We start from the raw sequence: 23,761 nt of genomic DNA, 5'->3' as shown, positions 1-23,761 counted from the left end.
AGGGGCATGGATAGGATAAATGGACAAAGTCTTTTCCCTGGGGTGGGGGAGTCCAGAACTAGAGGGCATAGGTTTAGGGTGAGAGGTGAAAGATATAAAAGAGACCTAAGGGGCAACTTTTTCATGCAGAGGGTGGTACGTGTATGGAATGAGCTGCCAGAAGATGTGGTGGAGGCTGGTACAATTACAACATTTAAGAGGCATTTGGATGGGTATCTGAATAGGAAGGGCTTGGAGGAATATGGGCCGGGTGCTGGCAGGTGGGACTAGATTGGGTTGGGATATCTGGTCGGCATGGATGGGTTGAACTGAAGGGTCTGTTTCCATGCTGTACATCTCTATGACTCTAAGGGTCACTGGACCTGAAACATTAAGTGTGTTTCTCTTCACAGTTGTTGCCAGGCCTGCTGAATTTCTACAGTAATTTCTGTTTTAATAACCCGCTGGGTTAGCCACTTCCTTAAGAGTAATTATTAGACCATTTTAATTGACATAACACTGGATCTAGTTTTGTTCACTGAGCTGGAAAGTTCATTACCAGACGTTTTGTCACCCTACTAGGTAATATCTTCAGCGGGCCTCCAGACGAAGCCTACTAGGATGTTACCGAGTAGAGTGACGAAACGTCTGGAAATGAATCTTCCAGCTCAGCGAGCAAACCTACATCCAGAACCTCAACCTGAGCTACAAATCTTCTCAAAACTGACATAACACTGCCAATGTGACACAGAGAGAATGCTGTCCCCTGGAGTGGACATCAGGACTGACTTCTGACGTGAGGGTAGATGGGAATATGGAATTCGAAATACAAACAGATAATTGATCTTAGTGAACAGTGGAATATGCTTTGGGGAAGGGGGTTCAAAATGGAGTACTGCTGCATTTTGTATCTGGGCACTTTGTAGTGAGAGGGGAAACACTTAAAAGGGAACTAAGGGACAACTTTTTCACGAAGACGGTGATGCATGCATGGAATGAGCTGCCAGAGGAAGTGGTGGAGACTGGTACAATTGCAGCATTTAAAAGGCATCTGGATGGGTATATGAATAGGAAAGTTTAGAGGGATATGGGCCAAGTGCTGGAAAATGGGACTAGATTAGGATATCTGGTCGGCATGGACGAGTCGGACAGAAGGGTCTGTTTCCGTGCTGTATGCCTCTATGACCCAAGGTAGAGTGACTATCGTCCTGCACCATTTTTAGAGGGAGATGACCTGAGGGTCACCACGTCTCAGGTGAGGGGACAGGTTAGAATGGAGAATCCTTCATGGTAACCGTGATCAGTGGGGCGCCCCGGTGGCTCAGTGTTAGCACTGCTACCTCACAGCACCAGGATCCCAGGTTCGATTCCAGCCTTGGCCGACTGTCTGTGTGGAATTTGCACATTCGCCCTGTGTCTGCGTGGGTTTCCTCCCACAGTCCAAAGATGTGCAGGTCAGGCTAAATTGCACATAGTGTTAGGTGCATTAGTCAGAGGGAAATGGGTCTCGGTGGATTACTCTTCGGAGGGTTGGTGTGGACTTGTTCAGCTGAAGGGCCTGTTTCCAAATTGTGGGGAATCTAATCTAATCAGTGCAGGATTTGAACTCACTCTGCGTGTGTCACTACTGCTGACAAACCAGGGTCCAAGCTAAACCCAGCCGTCCCCATCCAGGATGTAGTATTGGGTAGAAAGCATTTGAATGGCATTAGCACCCCCACACAGTTTGTCATTTTGTTTCTCCCAAAATTATAATTAATACATTAAAAATTGTGAAAATATCTTAGAATTATCCTAAGTCCGATGTTTTTGTACACCACAACCCAGATCAATCAGAATCCTACTGAATGGTGGAAAAGACTCAAAGAATGACCAACATCTGCCCTCTGAGCCTGTGTTCCTAAAACATTCGACCCTTCTCCCCTCCAGCACCTCACTCCAATTGGGGTCAGTTAGCTGGTTCGCAATCACAGAGCGATGCCAACAGCATGGGTTCAATTCCTGCACCTGGCGAGGGAACCCCGAAGGTCCTACCTCAGCCCCCTCACCAGGGGGCAAGGTGAGCCTCAGGTTAAACCACCAGCCGTCATCTCTCACTCTCCTGGAAGGGTGGGGCTATGGCAACGTCACCTTCACAACTTGAATGCTTATAATAGACACTCCAGGTGTGCAGCCTGAGGGCAAATAATTTGAATTTGAAAATTATAGAAAGTGCAATAAAATTCAGCTTCTCTCCATTCAATGAGTTCCACTCTAAGCTACCACGGCCAGGGTTTGAGACTAGTTATGCACATTTGTGTATGTGTGTGCACATATGTGTGTGCGTGCTGCTTGCTGATCGTTGATCGAAGCACCCATCACTGAAGCATGGGATATGTTGCTTCCTGTTATTGTCCATAAGCTCATGTGTTTGTGTTAACTTGTTTTAACTGGTCCAAGTTCGGCAGAAGAAACGTACTGGACTCGTAAAGTTAATTCTGTTTCTCCCTCCACAGATGCTGCCAGACCTGCTGAGTCTCTTCAGTACTTGCTATTTCTATTTCAGATTTCCAGCATTTACGGTACAGAGGAAACCTCGATTATCCGAAGGACACAGGCAGGGAGCATTTCGTTCGGTTAATCAAATTCTGGATAACCGAATGCCGGATGACATAGTTCAGCCGAGCATCGGGACCTTGCGATCTTGCTGAATAATCCGATATCTGGATAATCATATGCTGGATAATCGAGGTTCCTCTGCATTTTGCTTTCATATGTCATAAACACAATAAGTTGTTTCAATAAATCTAACAACACTGTGCCTGTTCTTACTCCAACCAGCATTATGTGACTGTCAATCAGCTGAATTCATTTCCTAGTCTGGGTAGACAGGGTGGTTAAGAAGGTGTTTAGCAGTTCTGGACACCTTGTTACAGGAAGGATAGATAGGTCCTTGAGTATCAAGGGTTATGGGGAGAAAGCGGGAGAATGGGGTTGAGAAACCTATCAGCCATGATTGAATGGCGGAGGACACTCGATGGGCTGAATGGCCTAATTTCTGCTGCTATGTCATATGGTCTTATTATTAAGCTGAAGAGGGTTCAGAAGAGGCTTACCAGGATGTTGCCGGGTATGGAAGGTTTGAGTTATAAGGAGAGGCTGGATAGACTGGGACTTTTTTCACTGGAGCGTAGGAGGGTGAGAGGCAACCTTATAGAGATTTATAAAATCATAAGATTGTAGATAAGGTTAATGGTAGGTATCTTTTCCCAGGGTGGGGGATTTCGAAACTAGGGGGCACACTGTAAGGTGAGAGGAGAGAGATTTAAAAAACACATGAGAGGCAAAACATTTACACACGGGGTGGTTCACGTGTGGAATGAACTTCCAGAGGAAGTGGCGGATACGGGTACAGTTACAACATAGAAAAGACATTTGGAAAAGTCCATGAATAGGAAAGGTTTGGAGGGAAATGGGCCAGGAGCAGGCAAGTGGGACTAGTTTAGTTTGGAATTATGTTTCGGCATGGACTGGTCGGACTGAAGGGTTTGTTTCCGTGCTGTATGACTCCATGTCTCATCTCGGACAGAGAGTGTAGTTCACCTGAACAGGGAGATGCCTAAAGTGTTGTTTTGAATTTGTTTCCTCTTGGTATTAATTTGTTTATTGATGTGCCCTGCGTTTAAATGTGCCCTGGCTTTTATTTGGCAGAGACCAACTGTGAACGTCCAGTCAACGAACTTCTGGACATGCTCGCTGACAAACAGGGCCAACGTCTGGATGACCAACGAGTAACCTGTGACAATTTACCAGGTCTCCAATTGTCCGAGTGCTACATACAGGCCACTTGTGAAGGCAAGATGAGTTCCTCAATGCAGTGGTACACTTCCAGACATATTGTAACTCACGTGTAGTTCTCTCCACATCTATGAATGAGCACTGGGCCAGATTACAGTTCGGAGTAATTTGAAACAAGATTCTTAAAGTAGCCAACTGAACTCAAGAGAAAATAAAATTCATTCATCCTAATCCACACGCCATGAATAAAGACCACAATCACAAATCCTACCAGATCATTCAATCTCATGAGAGAAAGCTTCTTTCCACCTCCCCAATTTAAATTAAGCATAACATAGGTGTTAAGCCTTATAGAACATAAAACAGAATAGCACAGGAACAGGCACTTCGGCCCACGGTATTGTGCTGACCATTACACCAAATTAACTTAGTCCCTTCTGTCCACCCTTGGTCCATATCCCTCCACTCCTTGCATATTCATGTGCTTAGCTAAAACCACCTTAAACGCCCCTATTGTATCTTAATCTGAACTTCCAAATGAAGTCCTGATTAAGTCAGACATTCCTGATGAACAGCTTATGCCTGAAATGTCAACTCTCCTACTCCTCGGATGCTGCCTGACCTGCTGTGCTTTTCCAGCACTACACTTTTTGATTCCAAATCTACAATGAGTAGCCGAGGAAGACTTACATTTACATAGCATCTGTCATAGTGTGAGGTTATTCTAAAACACTTCACAACTAATTAGCAGTCTTGCGATTGTTCTGTGGGGAGCTCGGCAGCCATTTTGTGCACAGCTGTTGTGGGACAGTTATGTGCTAACAACCATGGCATCTATTTTTTGTGACGTTGATTGAGGAATATAAATATACAAAGGAGAACTTCCTTGCTCTTCTTTGAAACGATGCCATGGGATCATTTATATCCACCTCAGATGGCAGGTGGGGTTTCGGTTTAACATCTTGATCAAAATGTGGCACCTGTGCAGTCAGCTTTCTATCAGCAGCTTAGCACCACACTGAGCTAGAAATCTACATCACCCAGCTTTGATTATATAGGATCTTTGATCTCATTGGTGCTAAAGTAACACTTTAATATGCCAACAAATAACACTTAGTTGACATTTAAGCACTTTGGGCTGAGGCTTTAATCAATCTAAAATTGACAAAGTTAATACTTCTATTTCAAATTAATGCACAAATTGCTCACATTCATTCCCTCCAACGTGGCGCAGTTGCCTCACAGCACCAAAGACTCGGTTCGATTTCACCCTCAGGTGTCTATGTGGAGTTTGCACATTCGCCCAGTGTCTGCGTGGGTTTCCTCCGAGGGCTCCGGTTTCCTCCCACAGTCCAAAGATGTGCAGGTCAGGGTGGATTGGCCATACTAAGTTGCCCATACAGTCCAGGGATGTGTAGGTTAGGTGGATTAGCTATGGGAAATGGAGGGTTACAGCGATTGGGTGGGATGCTCTTCAGTGGGTCGGTGTGGATGCAACGGGCCAAATGGCCTACTTCTACCCTGTAGGGATTCTATCATTCTCAGGCAGTCCAGCACTCCCCCATTGGAATGTTCTGGTCTGAAAACTTCAGCCCACAACCTTCGGACTTAAAGGCGAGAGTGAAGTATCCGCTGAGCTATAGCGAGCACATAACAACTAGGAGTAGGCCATTCAGCCTCTTGCACCTGCTCTGCCATTTAATATGATCATGGCTCATCTCATCTCGGCCTCAACTCCACTTTCCTGCCCACATTCCTTAACCCTTCAAAGGTTTACTCAATGTCTTGGCATCCACCACACTCTGGGATAGTGAATTCTGCTCATTCACAACCCTTTAAGAGGAGTAATCCTCCCCATCTCTGTTCTAAATCTGCCGCCCCTTATCCTCAAACGATGACCTCTCGTTCTAGATTTCGCCACACGAGGAAACATCCTCTCTACGGCTAGCGACATCTCTACTTTCACTAACCTTGTTGGCATCTGGTCTCACAATTATTTTAGTCATCATACAGCCTCCCTGTAAACCAGACATTAAACAAAACAAATTCTAAATATTGAGCTGTACCGTAAGGTAGATAAAATAACACTACTTTTAATAAAAAATGTTCTGTAATTTATTTCTGAAAGTGTTTTACCTATATTTCATAAAACATTAACTTTTCCCAATTAACCTACTGTGATGTTCAAATCAATCATTCTGTCCTGTTTTATTTCAGAGATTGAATAAGCCCAGGGCTGGATTCCAGTTGAACCTGATGGAAAATCTATTGACCTGGCTGACCGAGGGTGGGTGAGAAACTACCAGAGGAAAAGCGAATGCTGAATCATTTCCTTCACTTATTAATTTTTGTGATGACTCTGTGTTTGAAGCAACGTTCTTTGCTTGCTGTTATGTTTCTTTTGGAGCCTCTGATAAAGTGAGGCAGAGACTTAGTTGCTTTAGCCTGGCCTTCCCTCTTGTTAAACTATCACGACATATCCGAATCTCTTCTGAGTTGCTTCCAATATGTTCTGAACCAACACGTGATAATACCAGTCATCATTTATTTGTTGTCTTTGAAACAAACTCTGACTGTGTTCTCATTGAAAATGGTGCAAAATATTAATAAAGATGTTTAAATGTTTCCTGTTTGACCTACGAATGATTTTTGTTCACAGCTTTTCTGTTCAAGGTCTATTCACATGTATTTTTAGCCATAGGGAATTTCAATATGCAGGACCCTTCAGTGCAAAGAAATACTGTTCTGTACTTACACTCCATTATAAAGTCATTTTGACAAAGCCATAAACTAGCAGACAACAGAATGTCAGACAGTAATCATAAAACAAAGACAGAAATTCTTGGAAAATCTCAACTGCTCTGGAGGCATATGTGGAGAGAGAAACAGAGTGAATATTTCGGGTCCAGGTTCTGAAGAAGTGTCACTGGACCCGAAACATTGACTCCGCTTTCTCTCCACAGATGTTGTCAGACCTGTTGAGTTGCTTCAGCAATTTCTGCTGGTGTTTCTGATTTCCAGCATCCCCTGTATTTTTCTGTTTAATAGTTTTCAATTTTTGCGCAGTCATCAAGTGCCAGAGTCTAACCTCACACAACCATAAGACACAGGTGCAGAAATTAGGCCATTCAGCCCATTGATTCTGCTCCACCCATTCAATCATGGTTGATAAGTTTCTCAACCCCATTCTCTCACTTTCTCTCCCAGTAACCCTTGATCCTCTTGGTACTCAAGAACCTATCTATCTCCGTCTTAAATATACCCAATGACCTGATCTCCACATCCTTCTGTGGCAATGAATTCCATAGATTCACTCTCTGGCTGAAGAAGATTCTCCTTATCTCCATTCTAAAAGGTCTTCCCTTTACTCTAAGGCTGTGCCTTCGGGTCCTAGTCTCTCCTACCAATGGAAGCATCTTCCCCACATCTACTCCATCCAGACTATTCAGTATTCTGTATGTTTCAATTAGATCACCCGTCCCACACAACCTCAAAGTTACTTATTCTGCTGGAGAATGGTATTTTTTTAAATACTTGACACAATCTTTCATTACGATCGAGAACTGTTGAAGAGGAATGTAGTCAGAGTCCAGAGTCCTGAAGTTCCCTTGCTATACCTCCTCACCTCCCCATTCCACTTACCTCCTTTATGATATTCCATGGTAGCCAATTGACCAAGCTTTTGGTCACCTGCCTCAATATCTCCTCTCATGTCCAGAGTTACGCTTTGCTTTCTAATGCTCCTGTAAAACACACAGGAGGATGTTGCATCACATGAAAGGCACCACACAAATGCAAGTTGATATAGTTGCTACTTGGTGAAAGCCTGTCAAAATACATTCTAAATGACAGCGAGGAAAAACGCATCAACAAAAAATATACAACACTGAGACAATTTATGTCACTTGATATTCCATGTATACCAACACCAAACCTTTTGCAAAATAACTTTCGTAATACTGATAGAGAAAATTTGGAACTGAGCTAAAATGAATTGGTTAATATAGAATATATACATACATATTATTCTATAATATTTAAATAGTCATTTGTATAATATCCCAGCTTTTGGCTCATTCAGACAAAATGCAGGAGGTTGGGAGAACACAGCAAGCACAGCATCAGGAGGTGGAGAAGTTAACATGTCGGGTAAAACCCTTCTTCAGGACTCAGGGTGGGTGCAAGGGGTGCCACAGATAAAGGGGGTGATGGGCAGGGTAGTGAGGTAATGATAGGTGAACACAGGTAGAGGGTGACACCTGGTTGGTCAATGGGAGGAAGGAATCCGGTTGGGAGCTGGAAGGAGGAGTCAGTCAGCGGAATGGAAGGGAGGGGGAGGGGCTGGATAGGGAGTGGGGGGATGGGAAGGAAGGTTATTTGAAATTGGAGAATTCAATATTGAGTCCTCCAGGCTGTAAACTGCCCAGGCGGAAGATGAGGTGTTGTTCCTTCAATTTGTGGTCTGATTTGCAGTGGCAATGGAGCAGGCCGAGGATGGTCATGTCAGAAAGGGATTGGGAAGGACGGTGACTGGGAGGTCAGGTCGGCCCCTGCAGGCCTGGCTGTGATGCTTGACGAAATGTGCCCTCAGTTTACATTTGGTCTCACTGATGTAGAGAAGACCACATCAGGAGCACTGGATACAGTAAACTGGGTTGGAGGAGAGGCAGGTGAACCTCTATCTCACCTGGACCGACTGTTTGGGGCCCTGGATGGAGGTGAGGGAAATGGTGTACTGGCAGGTTTTGCATCTTTTATGGTTGCAGGGGAAGGTATCTGGGGGTTGGGGGGTGGGGTTGGTGGGGAGAGTGGCGCGAACCAAGGATTGGTGGAGGGAACGATCCTTGTGAAAGGCAGAGAGGGGAGGTATCTAACTGGAGTTGGTGGAATTGTTTAAGGATGATAGGATCAGTGGTGCTGGAAGAGCACAGCAATTCAGGCAGCATCCGAGGACAGGCAATGCTGAGACTACTCGGGTGGTAGGTGAGGATGGGGGGGGGGGGGATGCTGTCTTTATTGTGTTTAGAGTGGGAGGGTTTAGTGAAGCGAAGCGGGGAATGGAGGAGGAGGTGTGATGGAGGGCTGTCTGGATGACAAAAGAGGGTGAAAGCACGTTGTTCAAAGTAGGTGGACATTTGGGATAGTTGGGAGTGAAATGTCTCCTTGTCTGAGCAGATGCAGCGGAGGCAGAGGAACTGGGAGAATGAAATGGAGTTCTTTGTATTGGGAGGAAAGCATTCATTTTTACAAATAACAGAGGGCTGTTGAAACTAGCAACAGGCACCATTCAGTATTAATATCATTCTTCACTCATTCCTTGACATTCACTAGCAAGACCAGATTAGAAACCTTGAAATCAACGAATATCGAGACAATGCTCCTGAAAACCCAATGCACTGTAATTTGGACATGTAATTAAAATGGTGGACCATACCATTCCAAGACAGTTGCTGTATTGTATGGAGAGTTGTCGCATTGTTCAGCACGAAAACAGACCCTTCGGCCCAACTTGTCTATGTTGACCAAGAATTCCAAACTTAACTCGTCCTATTTGCTTGCATTTGGTCCATGTTTCTCTATACCTTTCTTATCCATGTACCTATCTAAATGTCTTTCATATGTGATGTGGAAGCGCTGGTATTGGACTGAGAAGGACAAAGTCAGAAGTCACACAACATCAGGTTATAGTCCGACAGGTTTATTTAAAATCACAAGTTTTCAGAGCACTGCTGATGAAGGGCCTTTGCCCGAAACATCGATTTTCCTGCTCCTTGGATGCTGCCTGAACTGCTGTGCTTTTCCAGCACCAGTCTAATCTAGAATCTGGTTTCCAGCATCTGCAGTCCTTGTTTTTACCCTGTCAGACTATAACCTAATGTCATGTAACTTCTGTCTTTTATATGTTGTTTTTGTACCCACCTCTACCACTTCCTCTGGCAGCTCATTCCATACATGTGCCAACCTCTGCATGAAATACTGATTAAGGATGATCAGCCATGATCATATTGAATGGTGGTGCAGGCTCGAAGGGCAGAATGGCCTACTCCTGCACCTATTGTCTATTGTCTAAATGTTGCCCCTCAGGTCCCTATTAAATCTTTCCTATCTCAACTTAAAGCTACATCTTGTTTTGGTCTCCACTACCTTAGAAAATACTATTCACCCTATCCCCCAGCTTCTCCTTACAACTCAACACTCCAGTCCAGCAGCATGCTTGTAAATTTTTTCTGCACCCTTTCTAGTTTAACATCCTTCCCATAGAAGGGTGACCAGAATTGTATGTAGTATTCCAAAAGTGGTCTCACCAATGTCTTGTACAGCTGCAACATGACATCCCAACTCCTATACTCAATGCTCTGACCAGTGAAGGTAAGCATACCAAGCACCTCCTGACCAGATGTGACACCACTTTCAAGGAACTATGAACCTGTGGATGTAAGTTTGCTCGCTGAGCTGGAAGGTTCATTTTTCAAACGTTTCGACACCATATGAGGTAACATCATCAGCGAGTCTCCGGGGAAGCGCTGGTGTTAGTAACCCATTTTCTCTTTATGTGTTCAGGTTTCCTTGGGTTGGTGATGTCATTTCCTGTTCCTTTTCTCAGAGGGTGGTAAATGGGGTCCAAGTCGATGAGTTGTTGATACAGTTTCGATTGGAATGCCATGCTTCTAGGAATTCTTGTGCGTGTCTCTGATTGGCTTGTCCTAGAATGGATGTGTTGTCCCAGTCGAAATGGTGTCCTTCCTCATCTGTATGTAAGGATACTAGTGAGAGAGGGTCATGTCGTTTTGTGGCTAATTGATGTTCATGTATCCTGGTGGCTAGTTTTCTGGTAGTTTGTCCAAAGTAGTGTTTGTTACAGTTCTTGCAAGGTATTTTGTAAATGACATTAGTTTTGCTTGTTGGCTATATAGGGTCTTTCAAGTTCATTAGCTGCTGTTTTAGTGTTGGAGGGTTTGTGGGCTACCATGACACCAAGAGGTCTGAGTAGTCTGGCAGTCATTTCCAAAATGCCTTTGATGTAGGGGAGAGTGGCTAAGGTTTCTGGATGTGTTTTGTCTGCTTGTTTGGGTTTGTTGCTGAGAAATCGGCGGACTGTGTTCATTGGGTACCCATTCTTTTTGAATACGTTGTATAAGTGATTTTCCTCTGCTCTGCGTAGTTCCTCTGCATTGCGGTGTGTGGTGGCTCATTGAAATAATATTCTAATGCAGCTTCGTTTGTGTTTGTTGGGATGATTGCTTCTATAGTTCAATATTTGGTCCGTATATGTTGTTTTCCTGTAGACACTGGTTTGAAGTTCCCCATTGGCTGTTTGCTCTACTAAGACAGCTAGGAATGGCAGTTTGTTGTTGTTTTCCTCTTCTTTAGTGAATTTTATGCCAGTAAGGATATTATTGATGGTCCTGAAGGTTTCTTGTAATTGTTTCGTTTAGTGATGACAAAGGTGTCATTCACATAGCAGACCCAAAGTTTGGGTTGGATGGTTGGTACAGCTGTTTGTTCGAGTCTTTGCATGACTGCCTCTGCTAAGAACCCTGCTGTCAGAGATCCCACAGGTGTTCCATTGGTTTGTCTGTAGGTTATGTAATTGAAAGTGGACTGGGTGGTAAGACATAGGTCCACCAGCATGACGATGTTGTCCTTGCTGATGAAGTTGGTGGTGTTTGCTGTATGTGTCTTTGGTTCTTCTAATAGTGTAGTCAGTGTTTCCTTGGCCAGGTTGATATTGATGGATGTGAACAGGGCTGTTACGTCAAAGGAGATCGTTATTTCATCCTCTCCTACCTTGGTGTCTTTGACGGTCTTCAGGAATTCTTGGGTGGAGTCAATGGAGTGGAGTGTGTCTTCTACTAAGTGTTTTAGTCTTTGGTGTAGCTTCTTGAACAATCTGTGCGGTGGTGTTCTGGGTAGCGAGACTATGGATCTGGCGGGGGAGAGTTCAGGTTTTGGGAATTATGGGTAATCCGTAGAAGCGTGGTGCATTGGATCTGTCTGATTTCATTTGTTTGGAAATCTGTCATGTTTAATTCTCCAGATATCTGAAGGTTTTTGAGTAGGGCTGTGATCCGGTTCTCTAATTGTGGTGTATCGCCACGTGTTGATAAGTGTCAGTATCTGCAAGCAGTACGTTCGCTTTCTCAATGTCATCTTCTTCAGTTTAGAACAAAGAAAATTTACAGCCCAGGAACAGGCCCTTCGGTCCTCCAAGCCTGAGCCGATTCAAATGTACTGTCTAAACCCGTCGGTCAATTCCTAAGCATCTGTACCCCTCTACTCCCCACCTACTCGTGCATCTGCCCAGACGCATCTTAAATGAATCCACCGTGCCAGCCTCTACTACCTCTGCTGGCAACGTGTTCCAAACACCCACCACCCTCTGTGTGAAGTATTCGCCACGTGTATCCCCCTTAAACTTTCCACCTCTCACACTGAAAGCATGACCTCTCGTTATTGAATCCTTCACCCCAGGAAAAAGCTTGTCTCTTAAATGTCAAACATCCTTTGGCAGGTAAGATAACTAAGATAACAATCATTTGTTTTGAGTGCTTCCCTTTCTTGTGTATTGGGTCTGAACTACTACTCAAGGTGCATGCCAAGACCAGCACTGTCCCACTTGCCCACCATCAGCCTTTTATCAGGACAGCTAGTTCCCACGTGGGGGAAACGACCCAATCAGAAAGGGCCTGCACCGTGTCCAATCAGCTTCCAAAGGCATTCACCAAGCGAAGGCAGAGAGACCCGAAGTCTATTGGTCTATACGCCTGTCCATCTATAGCTTTACCCAACCAACGGCTGCGGTGGGCGGGGGCTCCGTGACGTTTCACGACCTGCCCACCAATCGGAGTGGCGGAAGGGAGGGCGCCTCGGGCCCAGTCCAGTCCGGTTCGCTGGCGAAGCCTCGGTCTCGATTAGAGTGGTGCTGGGGAATGCAAAGCAGGTCAGGCAGCATCCGAGGAGCAGGAAAATCGACGTAAGCCTCGGTGTTGGCTGCGGCCGCGGGGGCAAAAATGAACGGCTCCATGCAGAAGCACGATGTTATTTTTGTAAGTGAACCAAACCACTCCGGGGTGATGGCTCCCAGTCTCACATTCCCCGCCGGCTGAGCCGGTCTTTGCGGGTAGGCCTCAGCTAAAGCCTCGGTCTCGATTTTCTAGTCAGTCTCCCAGGGCATTGACAGCTTCTTGGGTTTATAGCCCCCTTTCTCCCCTTCAGGAACTGTACGTCCTACATTGTTCATTTTTAAAATATAATTTCTGCTGAAATCATAAGCTGCAGTGAACAGTAGCTTCAAAAATTAATGCATTTGATGGCAAGCACTTTGGGACTGACAAGGTGGTAACAGATGATTCTTGTCCATAGTTTACCCTTCAGTTCTTTACATTGCACTACCTAGCTTCAAGAAGACACTTCTCAAAAACAAAACAATGTCTGCACTGAATGCTGAAAGTTGGCCTCCAAACTTCTGATTCTGTGATGTGACTTGCCTATTTAATAATGATTAGATTAGAGTGGTGCTGGAAAAGCACAGCGGGTCAGGTAGCATCCGAGGAGCAGGAAAATCGAGGTTTCGGGCATAAGTCCTTCATCAGGAGCGAGGCTTCGTTCCTGATGAAGGGCTTTTGCCCGAAACGTCGACTTTCCTGCTCCTCGGATGCTGCCTGACCTGGCTCCTCGGATGCTGCCTGACCTGCTGTGCTTTTCCAGCACCACGTTAATCTTGACTCTGATCTCTAGCATCTGCAGTCCTCACTTTTGCCTATTTAATAATGACTGATACTAGATATGAACATCTTAGAAACTAATTACTGAAAACAATAAGTTTGAGACCAGTTAGCTACCTCATTGTGTTGTTAAACACGGTACAAAACAGAGTTAAAAATCACACAACACCAGGTTATAGTCCAACAGGTTTAATTGGAAGCACTAGCTTTCAGAGCGATGCTCCTTTTATAACCTGGTGTTGTGTGATTTTTAACTTTGTACACCCCAGTGCAACACCGGCATCTCCAAATCATGGTACAAAACAGGGCAGCCCCAGCACACAAGTGTCTTCGCCCATCCCTTGCCAAATGCCTGTAAAATTGCTGTTCGTGTTCTCAAAAATAGATTTGGAGTGTGAGGATTGTACATTCTTGCTATGCCGTTTGATTACAGCTTGGACCTGGCTTTTACAGGTGCACCAAGCCAACCACAAGTTGCTGAGTAAGTTAATTGTATAATTCCAAATTAATCACTAAGTACCAAAGTTCTCCCACAGCCCAAAGATGCGCAGGTTAGGTGAATTGGCCGTGCTAAATTGCCCATAGTGTTAGGTGTAGGATAAATGAGTCTGTGTGGGTTGCTGTTCGGAGGGTCGGCATGGACTTGTTGGGCCGAAGGACCTGTTTCCACACTGTAGGGAATCTAATCTAATCATCTTTTAGTTTTTTCAGAAGTATGTTGGAAAGAACAGTTTTGAAGGAACCTTTTGTAATAGATAATTTGATAATCACAGATAAGTTTTGCTTTACCAAGTTGCTGTTTGTGTTGACAAAAGCAATATTTTGCATGTTGTCAGTGCAACAGTCTTTCTCCAAGGGTCTGAAACTTTCTTGCATCCCCTTCGTTTGTTCACTTGTCTGAATCTCTTTGACAGGAAGAAGATGATCTGCCATATGAAGAGGAGATAATTCGCAATCCTTACTCTGTTAAATGTTGGATCCGCTACATAGAGTTCAAACAGTCTGCACCCAAACATGTGGTGAATATGATCTATGAGCGAGCACTCAAAGAACTTCCTGGCAGGTATTGTTTCTTTGTGGGCGCAACAAGTTTTAGTAGGGGCATTGAGGCTTTTGAGATCAACAACTGATGGAAGCAACTGGCTTGTTCAAAAGATCAAGCACAGATCAAAGTTTTGTGTCTTGTCTGTGTTCGTCACACAGTCGGTTTATGGAAAAGAATTTTCCCTTGGGACATGTCATTTGCTGGTGTTTCTAATAATCCTCGGTATCACTGGTTTAAACGTAGTTAGAATCAACAGGCTTTGCGTACTTGGAGTATTTACTTCAGCGGTGTATAGTCAGCTCACTAGTGAAGCACTTTAATGATGTACCAGACCAAATACTAACTATGGGGCACATCAGAAATAAACAAAATGTCAATTTTAGACTACAAGAGGTTGTGTGTAACGTGAAAGCACAGAAGCAAGACTGTTTGGTCTGTCAAGTCAATGGTGGTATTTCTGCGGCTGGGTATAAATCTCCTTCCCCATCAGAACCTGATCGATGTATCATTTATTCTCTTATCCAGCTTCTCTCTAAAGATATTGGTTCTGTTCACCTGAGCTCTTATCTGAGAGAGTGAGTTCCATATTCTCCTCAGTCTTTTGTTACTGGAATTTCTCCTAAATTAATCAATAGATTGATGAATGATTGTTTTATATTTATGACCCCTGGTTTTAGACAGCTAGAAACCTTCCCCCACACAAAGTGGGGCATCCCTTTTCTAGTTGGCTTTACGATTGAATTGCATTGTGTTACACTTGTTACCCATATTCTGAATTCACAAGTACGTCCAAATCCTTCCTTAGCTTATCCTGTTTGAGATCTGCCCACTTGATGAGCATTGTTTCTTTCAGCAGATTTCACAGTTGTGCTTGTAACTCCTAGCCCCAACTCATTAACAAAGGTATTAAATAAAATACACCAGAGGGCTGTCAGACTCCACAAGTCCAATGAAAGCACTTGCAGGACAAAAGGGATAAAGTTGGGAGAAGTAGAGCCTGCAGATTTTTCTTGGAATTTTCCAAGGGATTTTGCGTACTGTGATTGGGTCTTGTATATTAAGTCTGCTTCTAATTCTTTCCCAGTTACAAATTGTGGTACAATTACCTGAAACAGAGGCGGAAACAGGTGAAGGGAAAATGTATCACAGACCCTGCATTTGAGGAGGTTAACAACTGCCATGAGCGAGCCCTGGTCTTCATGCATAAGGTACGTATTGGCTTGTTTTAACTTGGTGGGTAAGGTTGCATGGTGGTAATGTTGCATTACCCCAGTCCTCTGCAGTACTGGACAATGATCTGAAGACGTGAGTTCAAATCCTATCACCACCACTAGGAAATTTAAATTCAGTGAATGAAATAAATCTAGAATCGAGCTGGTATCAGTGATGGTGTCCCTGTAACAGCTGGGTTGCTGTTGTAAAAACGAACTCTGTCTGGTTTAGTAGTACCCTCTAGGAAACATGATCTTCCAGACTTTACCCACACTATGACTGCAGACCCACAGCAATCGGATTGACTGGACAGCCCTTTAAAGTCACCTAACTAGTCACTTAGTTGTCAAGGAAGCTGCTGACCACCACCTTTCTAAAGGGCCATTAACAATGGGCAGTAGCTCCTGGCCTTGTCAGTAGCCTTCACGTCTTGCGAATACATTGGAAATAGTCAGCACTATAATCTCCCCCTCCCCAGCCTTAAGATGAGGTCATTTTACACGCTAACCATGTTCATAGTCATAGAATCATACAGCACAGAAACAGAACCTTCGGTCCAACCAGCCCATGCCAAACATGATCCCAAACTAGACTAGAGCCACCTGCCTGCGCTTGGCCCTTATCCTTCCAAACATTTCTTATTCATGTAACTTATCTAAATGTCCTTAAATGTTATAACTATACTTGCATCCATCACTTCCTCTAGCAGTTCGTGCCACACACGAACCACCCTCTGTGTAAAAACAAAAAAAATTGTCTCTCGTCTTTTTAAAATGTTTCTCCTCTCACCTTAAAAATATGCCCCAGAATCTTGAAATCCCCCATCCAAGGGAAAACACACCTTCTATTACCCCATTTATACTCCTCATCATGGTATAAACCTGTTATGGGGGTCATCTCTCAACATCCTACGCTCCAGTGAAAAAGTTTCAGCCTATTCAGACTGTTCCCTGTATCTCAAACCCTTCATACCTGGCAATATCTGGTAGATTCCTTCTGAACCCTTTCCAGTTTAATAATATCCTTCCTGTAACAGGGAGACTAGAACTGGACACAGAAGAGGGCTCACTGAGACCCTGTGCGATCTCAACATAACATCCCAACTCCTATACTCTAAGGTCTCAGCAATGAAGGCAAGCTTGCTAAATGCCGCCTTAACCATCCTATCTATATCTGATCAAAATGTCAAAGAATTATGTATTAAATCACTAGGGGTCTATGTTAATAAATGAAACTTTTGTGAATATTGATGTAGGCAGCTGCTTAAACAATATCTCAAACTAATAGGGGTCCCTTCCAACAGAAGCTTCAAAGCACATCTTCAGTCCATCACTAAGGCTGCTTCCTTCCAGCTCCATCTCTTCTGCCTCACTTCCAGTGCCACCAAAAGCCCTTCTCCACTATTTTAATATCTCTAGACTTGATACTTTCAATACACACCTACTATCTGATTCTGATTTATAGTGGGCTAGATGAATTTAGAAATATGTTTTGAATTTTAAGGCTCCAACTGGTATTATATTAATCCATGCAGAGTCCAACAGATCGTAGCATCAATGATTTGGGGTTTGATAAGTTTGGTTGGGTGATCTCAGCCACACAGACACCCATTAACCTTCATGCTGTTGAGTTGTGATGTGTGGCACAGTGGCACAGTGGTTAGCACTGCTGCCTCACAGCTCCAGAGACCCGGGTTCAATTCCCGCCTCAGGCGACTGACTGTGTGGAGTTTGCACATTCTCCCCGTGTCTGCGTGGGTTTCCTCCGGGTGTTCCGGTTTCCTCCCACAGTCCAAAGATGTGCAGGTCAGGTGAATTGGCCATGCTAAATTGCCCGTAGTGTTAGGTAAAGGGTAAATGTAGGGGGTATGGGTGGGTTGCGCTTCGGTGGGGCGGTGTGGACTTGTTGGGCCGAAGGACCTGTTTCCATACTGTAAGTAATCTAATCTAAAAAGAAGGAATCAGTTTGATATTCCCACTGCCTCCCATAGGACAGTAAATGTATTTCCTGACTTGAGGGCTGGATTGTTTTGTATTTGAATAGTTTGTCCTTGCCTACATTTAGCTGTCTAGTGGAAGAGTGGCCTCCAGAAAGTCAAATGGTGCAGGATAGAATGGGAGCCAATTGCTATAGAAATGCACATCACAAACATGCACCTCCTCACCCAACATTTTGAATGCTGTCTTTCTAGAAGCACAATCTCCAATTAATACGGACGGCACTTGCCTACTGTTAAATATAATGAATGCAGATGGCTGAATGTATAGTCACACATTAGTGACTTCAGGACAGTAACATTAAACAATCAAGTCTTCCCCTTGACCTTGCAGATGCCACGCATTTGGCTGGACTACTGTCAGTTCCTGGTCGATCAGTGTAAGGTAACGAGAACTCGTCGAACCTTCGATAGGGCTCTCCGTGCCCTCCCTGTCACTCAACATTATCGCATCTGGCCTATGTACCTGAAGTTTGTTCGTTTGTTTCCCTTGCCGGAGACTGCAATCAGAGTCTATAGGCGCTACCTGAAGGTATGAGTAATTGTAGCTTGTATATTCACAGCTTGATTGGAGCAGTTGATCATTTCCTAGCTGGTCCTCTGAACCACAGGTTAAAGCAGTCTGTGGAAGGTCGCTTAGTTGTTAATAGTTAAGGAATGTCGGCAACACCGGCAAGGCCACAATTATTGACCATCGTTGATCTTGTGATGTGCCTTCTTGAACCTCTGCAGTCCAAGTGTTGAAGGTGCTACTACCATCGTGCTATTTGAGAGAGAACTGTCCAGATGTGTAACTATAAAGGAATCACAATACAGTTCCAAGTTAGAATATGGATCTCAGAACCTGAAGGGGATGGTATTGCCTTGCGCTTGTTGCTTTTTCCTTCAGGTTGCTGCAGGTGTTGTTAGAGGAGCCGCCAGGCAATCTGGTTAGAGTACCTTTTGCCTTGGTGCATCTGCAGTGGATATTTAAGTGAGTGAGGAGAATGGGGCTTTCATTCGCTGACATTTAGATGAATATTTTTTAAAAACATGCAAAATACTTAAGCTTCCAGCCTAATAAGTTCTCTGTTTCCTTAGTGGGAGAGTCTAGAACCAACAGCTGTAGTCTTATGATGAAAGATATATCATTGTGAACTGACACAAGAAATTTCATCCCTTGGAGGCTTGTGTGCCAGTCATTGAGAAATTGCAATGTTTCCCCACTACTCCTCGACCAACTGATTTCTGAATGAACAATGTTCCTTCACATTACTCAAAGTCTTCCAATATTTACAGCTGTCCCCTGAGAATGCTGAGGAGTACATCGTGTACCTCCGCTCTATAGATCGGCTTGATGAGGCTGCAGTCCGGCTCGCTGGCATCGTCAACGATGAATCCTTTGTCTCAAAAGAGGGGAAATCAAACTACCAAGTAAGCCCCTTTTTCGGTCTAGCTGATTATCTTTGTGTAGGCAGAAACAGTGAGCAATCAAGTCTAGTATGTTATAATGGATCTGGTCGCTTGATAATGTAGAACTTGGGGATGGGGTTGGAAATAAAAGATACATGTTGTTGATGCTTTTCATCTTGCATCCATCAGGACAGATGGAAGAATGCCAAATTTCAGAGGGAACCAGCCATGTTTCTTTGGCAAGTGATTCTGATTGGGAAAGCCCAGCCTGCTTTTTGGAATTGGAGGTTGAGAAATGGAGGAAAGCAATTCATTTCAGACTAGGTCCTCGTAAATAACTGCTCCTCCACCCACTCTCTCCATTCACTGCTCTCTTCATTGTGCTAACTTGCCACCCAGTCAGAGGATGAAACAAGCTGCAATTAGTTAGCCCAGTTAAATGGATGGCTGGTTTGTGATGCAAAGTGGTGCCAACATTGTGGGTTCAATTCCCATCCCAACTGGGGTTACCATGAAAGTCCTGCCTTCTCAACCTCTCCCCTCACCTGAGATGTGGAGACTGTCAGATTAAACCAGCACCAATCTTGTGTCCCTATCTAATGAGAGAGCAACCCTATGGGACTGTGGCGACTTTACCTATAAGGAATGCAGTGATGAGTGTGGAAGGAAGCAAAATCTTTGAGGTGCAGACAATGAAGGCCTGCATTTTGTTTTTTTTTAACAAAGAGTCTTGTATTTCCACAGCTATGGCATGAGCTTTGTCATCTCATTTCTACAAACCCAGACAAAGTGAAATCCCTGAATGTTGGAGCCATTATCCGGGGAGGTCTGACTCGTTTCACTGACCAACTAGGGAAGCTCTGGTGTTCTTTAGCTGACTACTACATTCGAAGTGGTCATTTTGAGAAGGTATGGGCTCAACATTTACCAGGAAATTCTGCTCAAGATGATACAATGCTGGGTTCTAATATTCTCACCAGAAAATTTGATATAAACAAACATAATTTTGTACTCACTTTAATCTTTTTTTTTTGCATATAATATTTGTTTTGTTAGTGACTGTAGTGGCACTGAATACTACATTTGAAGGGTTATTTATGCACCAGGTTATTGTAGAGGCTGATGCAAGTTGACTAACCCAGTTCCAGTGTAGCTTAAATTCTGGATTTAAGAGTATTGACTCTGAACGGTAAAATGAAAATTACGCACTTAGTTGAACTGCCTGGGAATCTCTTCAAGAGTATTACATAGAAATTCCAGCCCAGAAAAAAAGCCATTTGTCCCACCCTGTCCATACTAGTGTTTATATACTGGACAAAATACCTCCTATCCTAAGTCATCAGACACATGAAGATACCCTTCTATTCCTTTCTATCTTGTCCCCTTTATAGGATTCAATGTTGTACTCCACCAGTACTGTTTCCGTTTGCTAGTTCCAACTAGGTTGTGAATTGGAACTACTCTGTGAATAAATCAATACAAAAAATGCTGGAAATGCTGAACAGGTCTGAACAACTTCTGTGGTGAGGTAGAAATTAATAGTTCAGGTCCGTGATCATTGGAGAGATCCATTGCAATGATCCTGAACAAGCAAGCCAGAGGTTCAGGCTAATGTTCTGGGGCACGGGATCAATTTGTACCACAGCACTTCATTAATCTGGTAATCAACAGTAGCCCTGAATCTATCGTTGATTGTTGTAAAAACCTGTTCGGTTCATAATTTGGAAAGGAATCTGCTGTCTTATCCAGTCTGGCTTATGTGTGACTCCAGATCTGCAGCAACGTGGTTGACAATAATCATCTTTCTCGCAAACCACTCCGTTCAAGTGCAGTTACAGCTCAGCAACAAATGCTGATCTTGCCAGAGACTCCCCTATCCCTTGGACAAAAAGCGTAAAGTATGTAACATAAATAGATAAAATAACTTATAATACGACTCTTGTCCAACCTGCTGAAGATTTCCAGCATTTTCTGTTTTTATTTTCAGATCTCTGGCATTGTGGAGTAGTGCTTCAGTATTCTTTAAGGTAGTCACTAATGCATTCAACGTTTAACATTTTAACATCAATGTTTATGGCCTCTAGTTTTGTTTTTGCTTCCCTGTATCTTTTTCTAAGTCTACTCTTTCAAACTTCTTCGTAACCTTATCAGGTCAACCCTTGGGCTTTTTCTTCTCTGGAAAAATTGATTCAATCTGTCCTAGGAGTTTTTTTAAACTCAGGGTGTCCGATGTAATGTGAAATGTAAGTGCCTGGAGAAAGCACCTGTCATCTTCAGTGTGGTTAATCAGTCCAGTCCTTGCTGAAACGATCTCATTCTGTTTGGTGAGCAATGAGACCCCCTAGATTACTAATGTTTGATGTCATTGGATTCACTTGAGTCTCCTTGAGGTTTTCCTGACAGTTCTTGCTTTTCAACCATTTATAAAGCAGAGCGACTTTAAGTATTTGACACTTTGAAGGAAAGTTGGGGAAACTGTGACCCCACGCAACATCAGTCTGTCAAGGTGATAGTATTTTCATTTTGCTCAACTTGATGGGAATTCCACTTTGCTCCTATTTTATTCAGAGAATATTATAGAAACAGCCTAATTGACTCAACTAGGTTAGTGCTGATGTGTTTTTCTTCAAAATGTACCTTCTTTTATCTTGCTTGCTTTTCGAGCTGTATTTAGAGTCATAGAGATGTACAGCATGGAAACAGACCCTTCGGTCCAACCCGTCCATGCCGACCAGATATCCCAACCCAATCTAGTCCCACCTGCCAGCACCCAGCCCATATCCCTCCAAACCCTTCCTATTCATATACCCATCCAAATGCCTTTTAAATGTTGTAATTGTACCAGCCTCCACCACTTCCTCTGGCAGCTCATTCCATACACGTACCACCCTCTGTGTGAAAAAGTTGTCACATAGGTCTCTTTTATATCTTTCCCCTCTCACCCTAAACCTATGCCCTCTAGTTCTGGACTCCCCCACCCCAGGGAAAAGACTTTGCCTATTTATCCTATCCATGCCCCTCATAATTTTGTAAACCTCTATAAGGTCAACTCTCAGCCTCTGACGCTGCAGGGAAAGTCCTGTTCAGCCTCTCCCAATAGCTCAAATCCTCCAACCCTGGCAACATCCCTGTAAATCTTTTCTGAACCCTCTCAAGTTTCGCAACATCTTTCCGATAGGAAAGAGACCTGAATTGCACGCCATATTCCAACAGTGGCCAAACCAATGTTCTGTACAACATGACCTCCCAACTCCTGTACTCAATATTCCGACCAATAAAAGAAAGCATACCAAACTCCCTCTTCACTATCCTATGAACCTGCACTCCAAGGTCTCTTTGTTCAGCAACACTCCCTAGGACCTTACCATTAAGTGTATAAGTCCTGCTAAGATTTGCTTTCCCAAAATGCAGCACCTCGCATTTATCTGAATTAAACTCCATCTGCCACTTCTCAGCCCATTGGCCCATCTGGTCCAGATCCTGTTGCAATCAGAGGTAACCCTCTCCGCTGTCCACTACATCTCCAATTTTGGTGTCATCTGCAAACTTACTAACTGTACCTCTTATGCTCGCATCCAAATTATTTATGTAAATGGCACAAAGTAGTGGACCCAGCACCGATCCTTGTGACACTCCACTGGTCACAGGCCTCCAGTCTGAAAAACAACCCTCCACCACCACCCTTTGAGCCAGTTCTGTATCCAAATGGCTAGTTCCCCCTATATTCCGTGAGATCTAACCTTGCTAATCAGTCTCCCATCCTGAACCTTGTCGAACGCCTTACTGAAGTCCATATAGATCACATCTACCGCTCTGCCCTCATCGATCCTCTTTGTTACTTCCTCAAAAAACTCAATCAAGTTTGTGAGACATGATTTCCCACACAAAGCCACATTGACTATCCCTAATCAGTCCTGTCCTTTCCAAATACATGTACATCCTGTCCCTCCGGATTTCCTCCAACAACTTGCCCACCACCAATGTCAGGCTCGCTGGTCTATAGTTCCCTGGCTTGTCCTTACCACCCTTCTTAAACAGTGGCACCACTTTAGTCAACCTCCAGTCTTCCAGCACTTCACCTGTGACTATCGATGATACAAATATCTCAGCAAGAGACCCAGCAATAATGGACAATGAAAAGAATATAGTGTCTGTGTTGCTATTTTATAGCAGTGTATTTCTCATTCTAACCTTTGTCCACATTAAGATCTTTATTCCTGCTTCCCCATTAATTCTTCTTCTGCCGATTAGATTTTTTTTTTGCCCTGTTCTTACCAGCTCACCAATCAGTGGAACCAATTAATCACTATTTACTGCATCATAATCTTACGATCTATGTGCCAGGTCACCGTTTGAAAATGTTCTGCTTCGTTTAAAATAAAAACTTATCAATTCTCTCTTCATGTCAGTGGCCCCGGACTGACCGCAACGTACTTAGTGCTTAACCTCACGCTGAGGTAGTCCTAGTAAACCACATGCTGACTTTGCCAGTTACACTACATCCTATGTAGGAATAAAGGGGAAAAAACACTGTCCCTGTGTCTCTTTTCTCTCTCTCTCTCTCTCTTCTCCGTCTCTCTCTTCTCCGTCTCTCTCTTCTCCGTCTCTCTCTTCTCCGTCTCTCTCTTCTCCGTC

General features: G+C 43.8%; 2 protein-coding genes across 2 annotated transcripts in view; both read left to right on the top strand.

The window, feature by feature from the left end:
* Positions 1-6,381, top strand: part of LOC122552215 (Purkinje cell protein 2 homolog) — a 24,479-nt gene extending 18,098 nt beyond the window's left edge. Inside the window, exons 3-4 of the mRNA XM_043694847.1 lie at positions 3,670-3,813; positions 5,974-6,381. Coding sequence (XP_043550782.1) covers positions 3,670-3,813; positions 5,974-5,984 — 155 coding nt within the window. The 3' untranslated portion in view covers positions 5,985-6,381. The remainder of the gene's footprint in view (positions 1-3,669; positions 3,814-5,973) is intronic.
* Positions 6,382-12,603: 6,222 nt separating this feature from the next.
* Positions 12,604-23,761, top strand: part of xab2 (XPA binding protein 2) — a 47,289-nt gene continuing 36,131 nt past the window's right edge. Inside the window, exons 1-6 of the mRNA XM_043694846.1 lie at positions 12,604-12,803; positions 14,396-14,544; positions 15,611-15,734; positions 18,069-18,266; positions 19,013-19,147; positions 19,871-20,035. Coding sequence (XP_043550781.1) covers positions 12,768-12,803; positions 14,396-14,544; positions 15,611-15,734; positions 18,069-18,266; positions 19,013-19,147; positions 19,871-20,035 — 807 coding nt within the window. The 5' untranslated portion in view covers positions 12,604-12,767. The remainder of the gene's footprint in view (positions 12,804-14,395; positions 14,545-15,610; positions 15,735-18,068; positions 18,267-19,012; positions 19,148-19,870; positions 20,036-23,761) is intronic.

The sequence above is a fragment of the Chiloscyllium plagiosum genome, chromosome 8 (assembly GCF_004010195.1).
Source record: "Chiloscyllium plagiosum isolate BGI_BamShark_2017 chromosome 8, ASM401019v2, whole genome shotgun sequence".
Classification (NCBI taxonomy): Eukaryota; Metazoa; Chordata; class Chondrichthyes; order Orectolobiformes; family Hemiscylliidae; genus Chiloscyllium; species Chiloscyllium plagiosum.
This window is presented reverse-complemented; position numbering and strand designations above follow the sequence as displayed.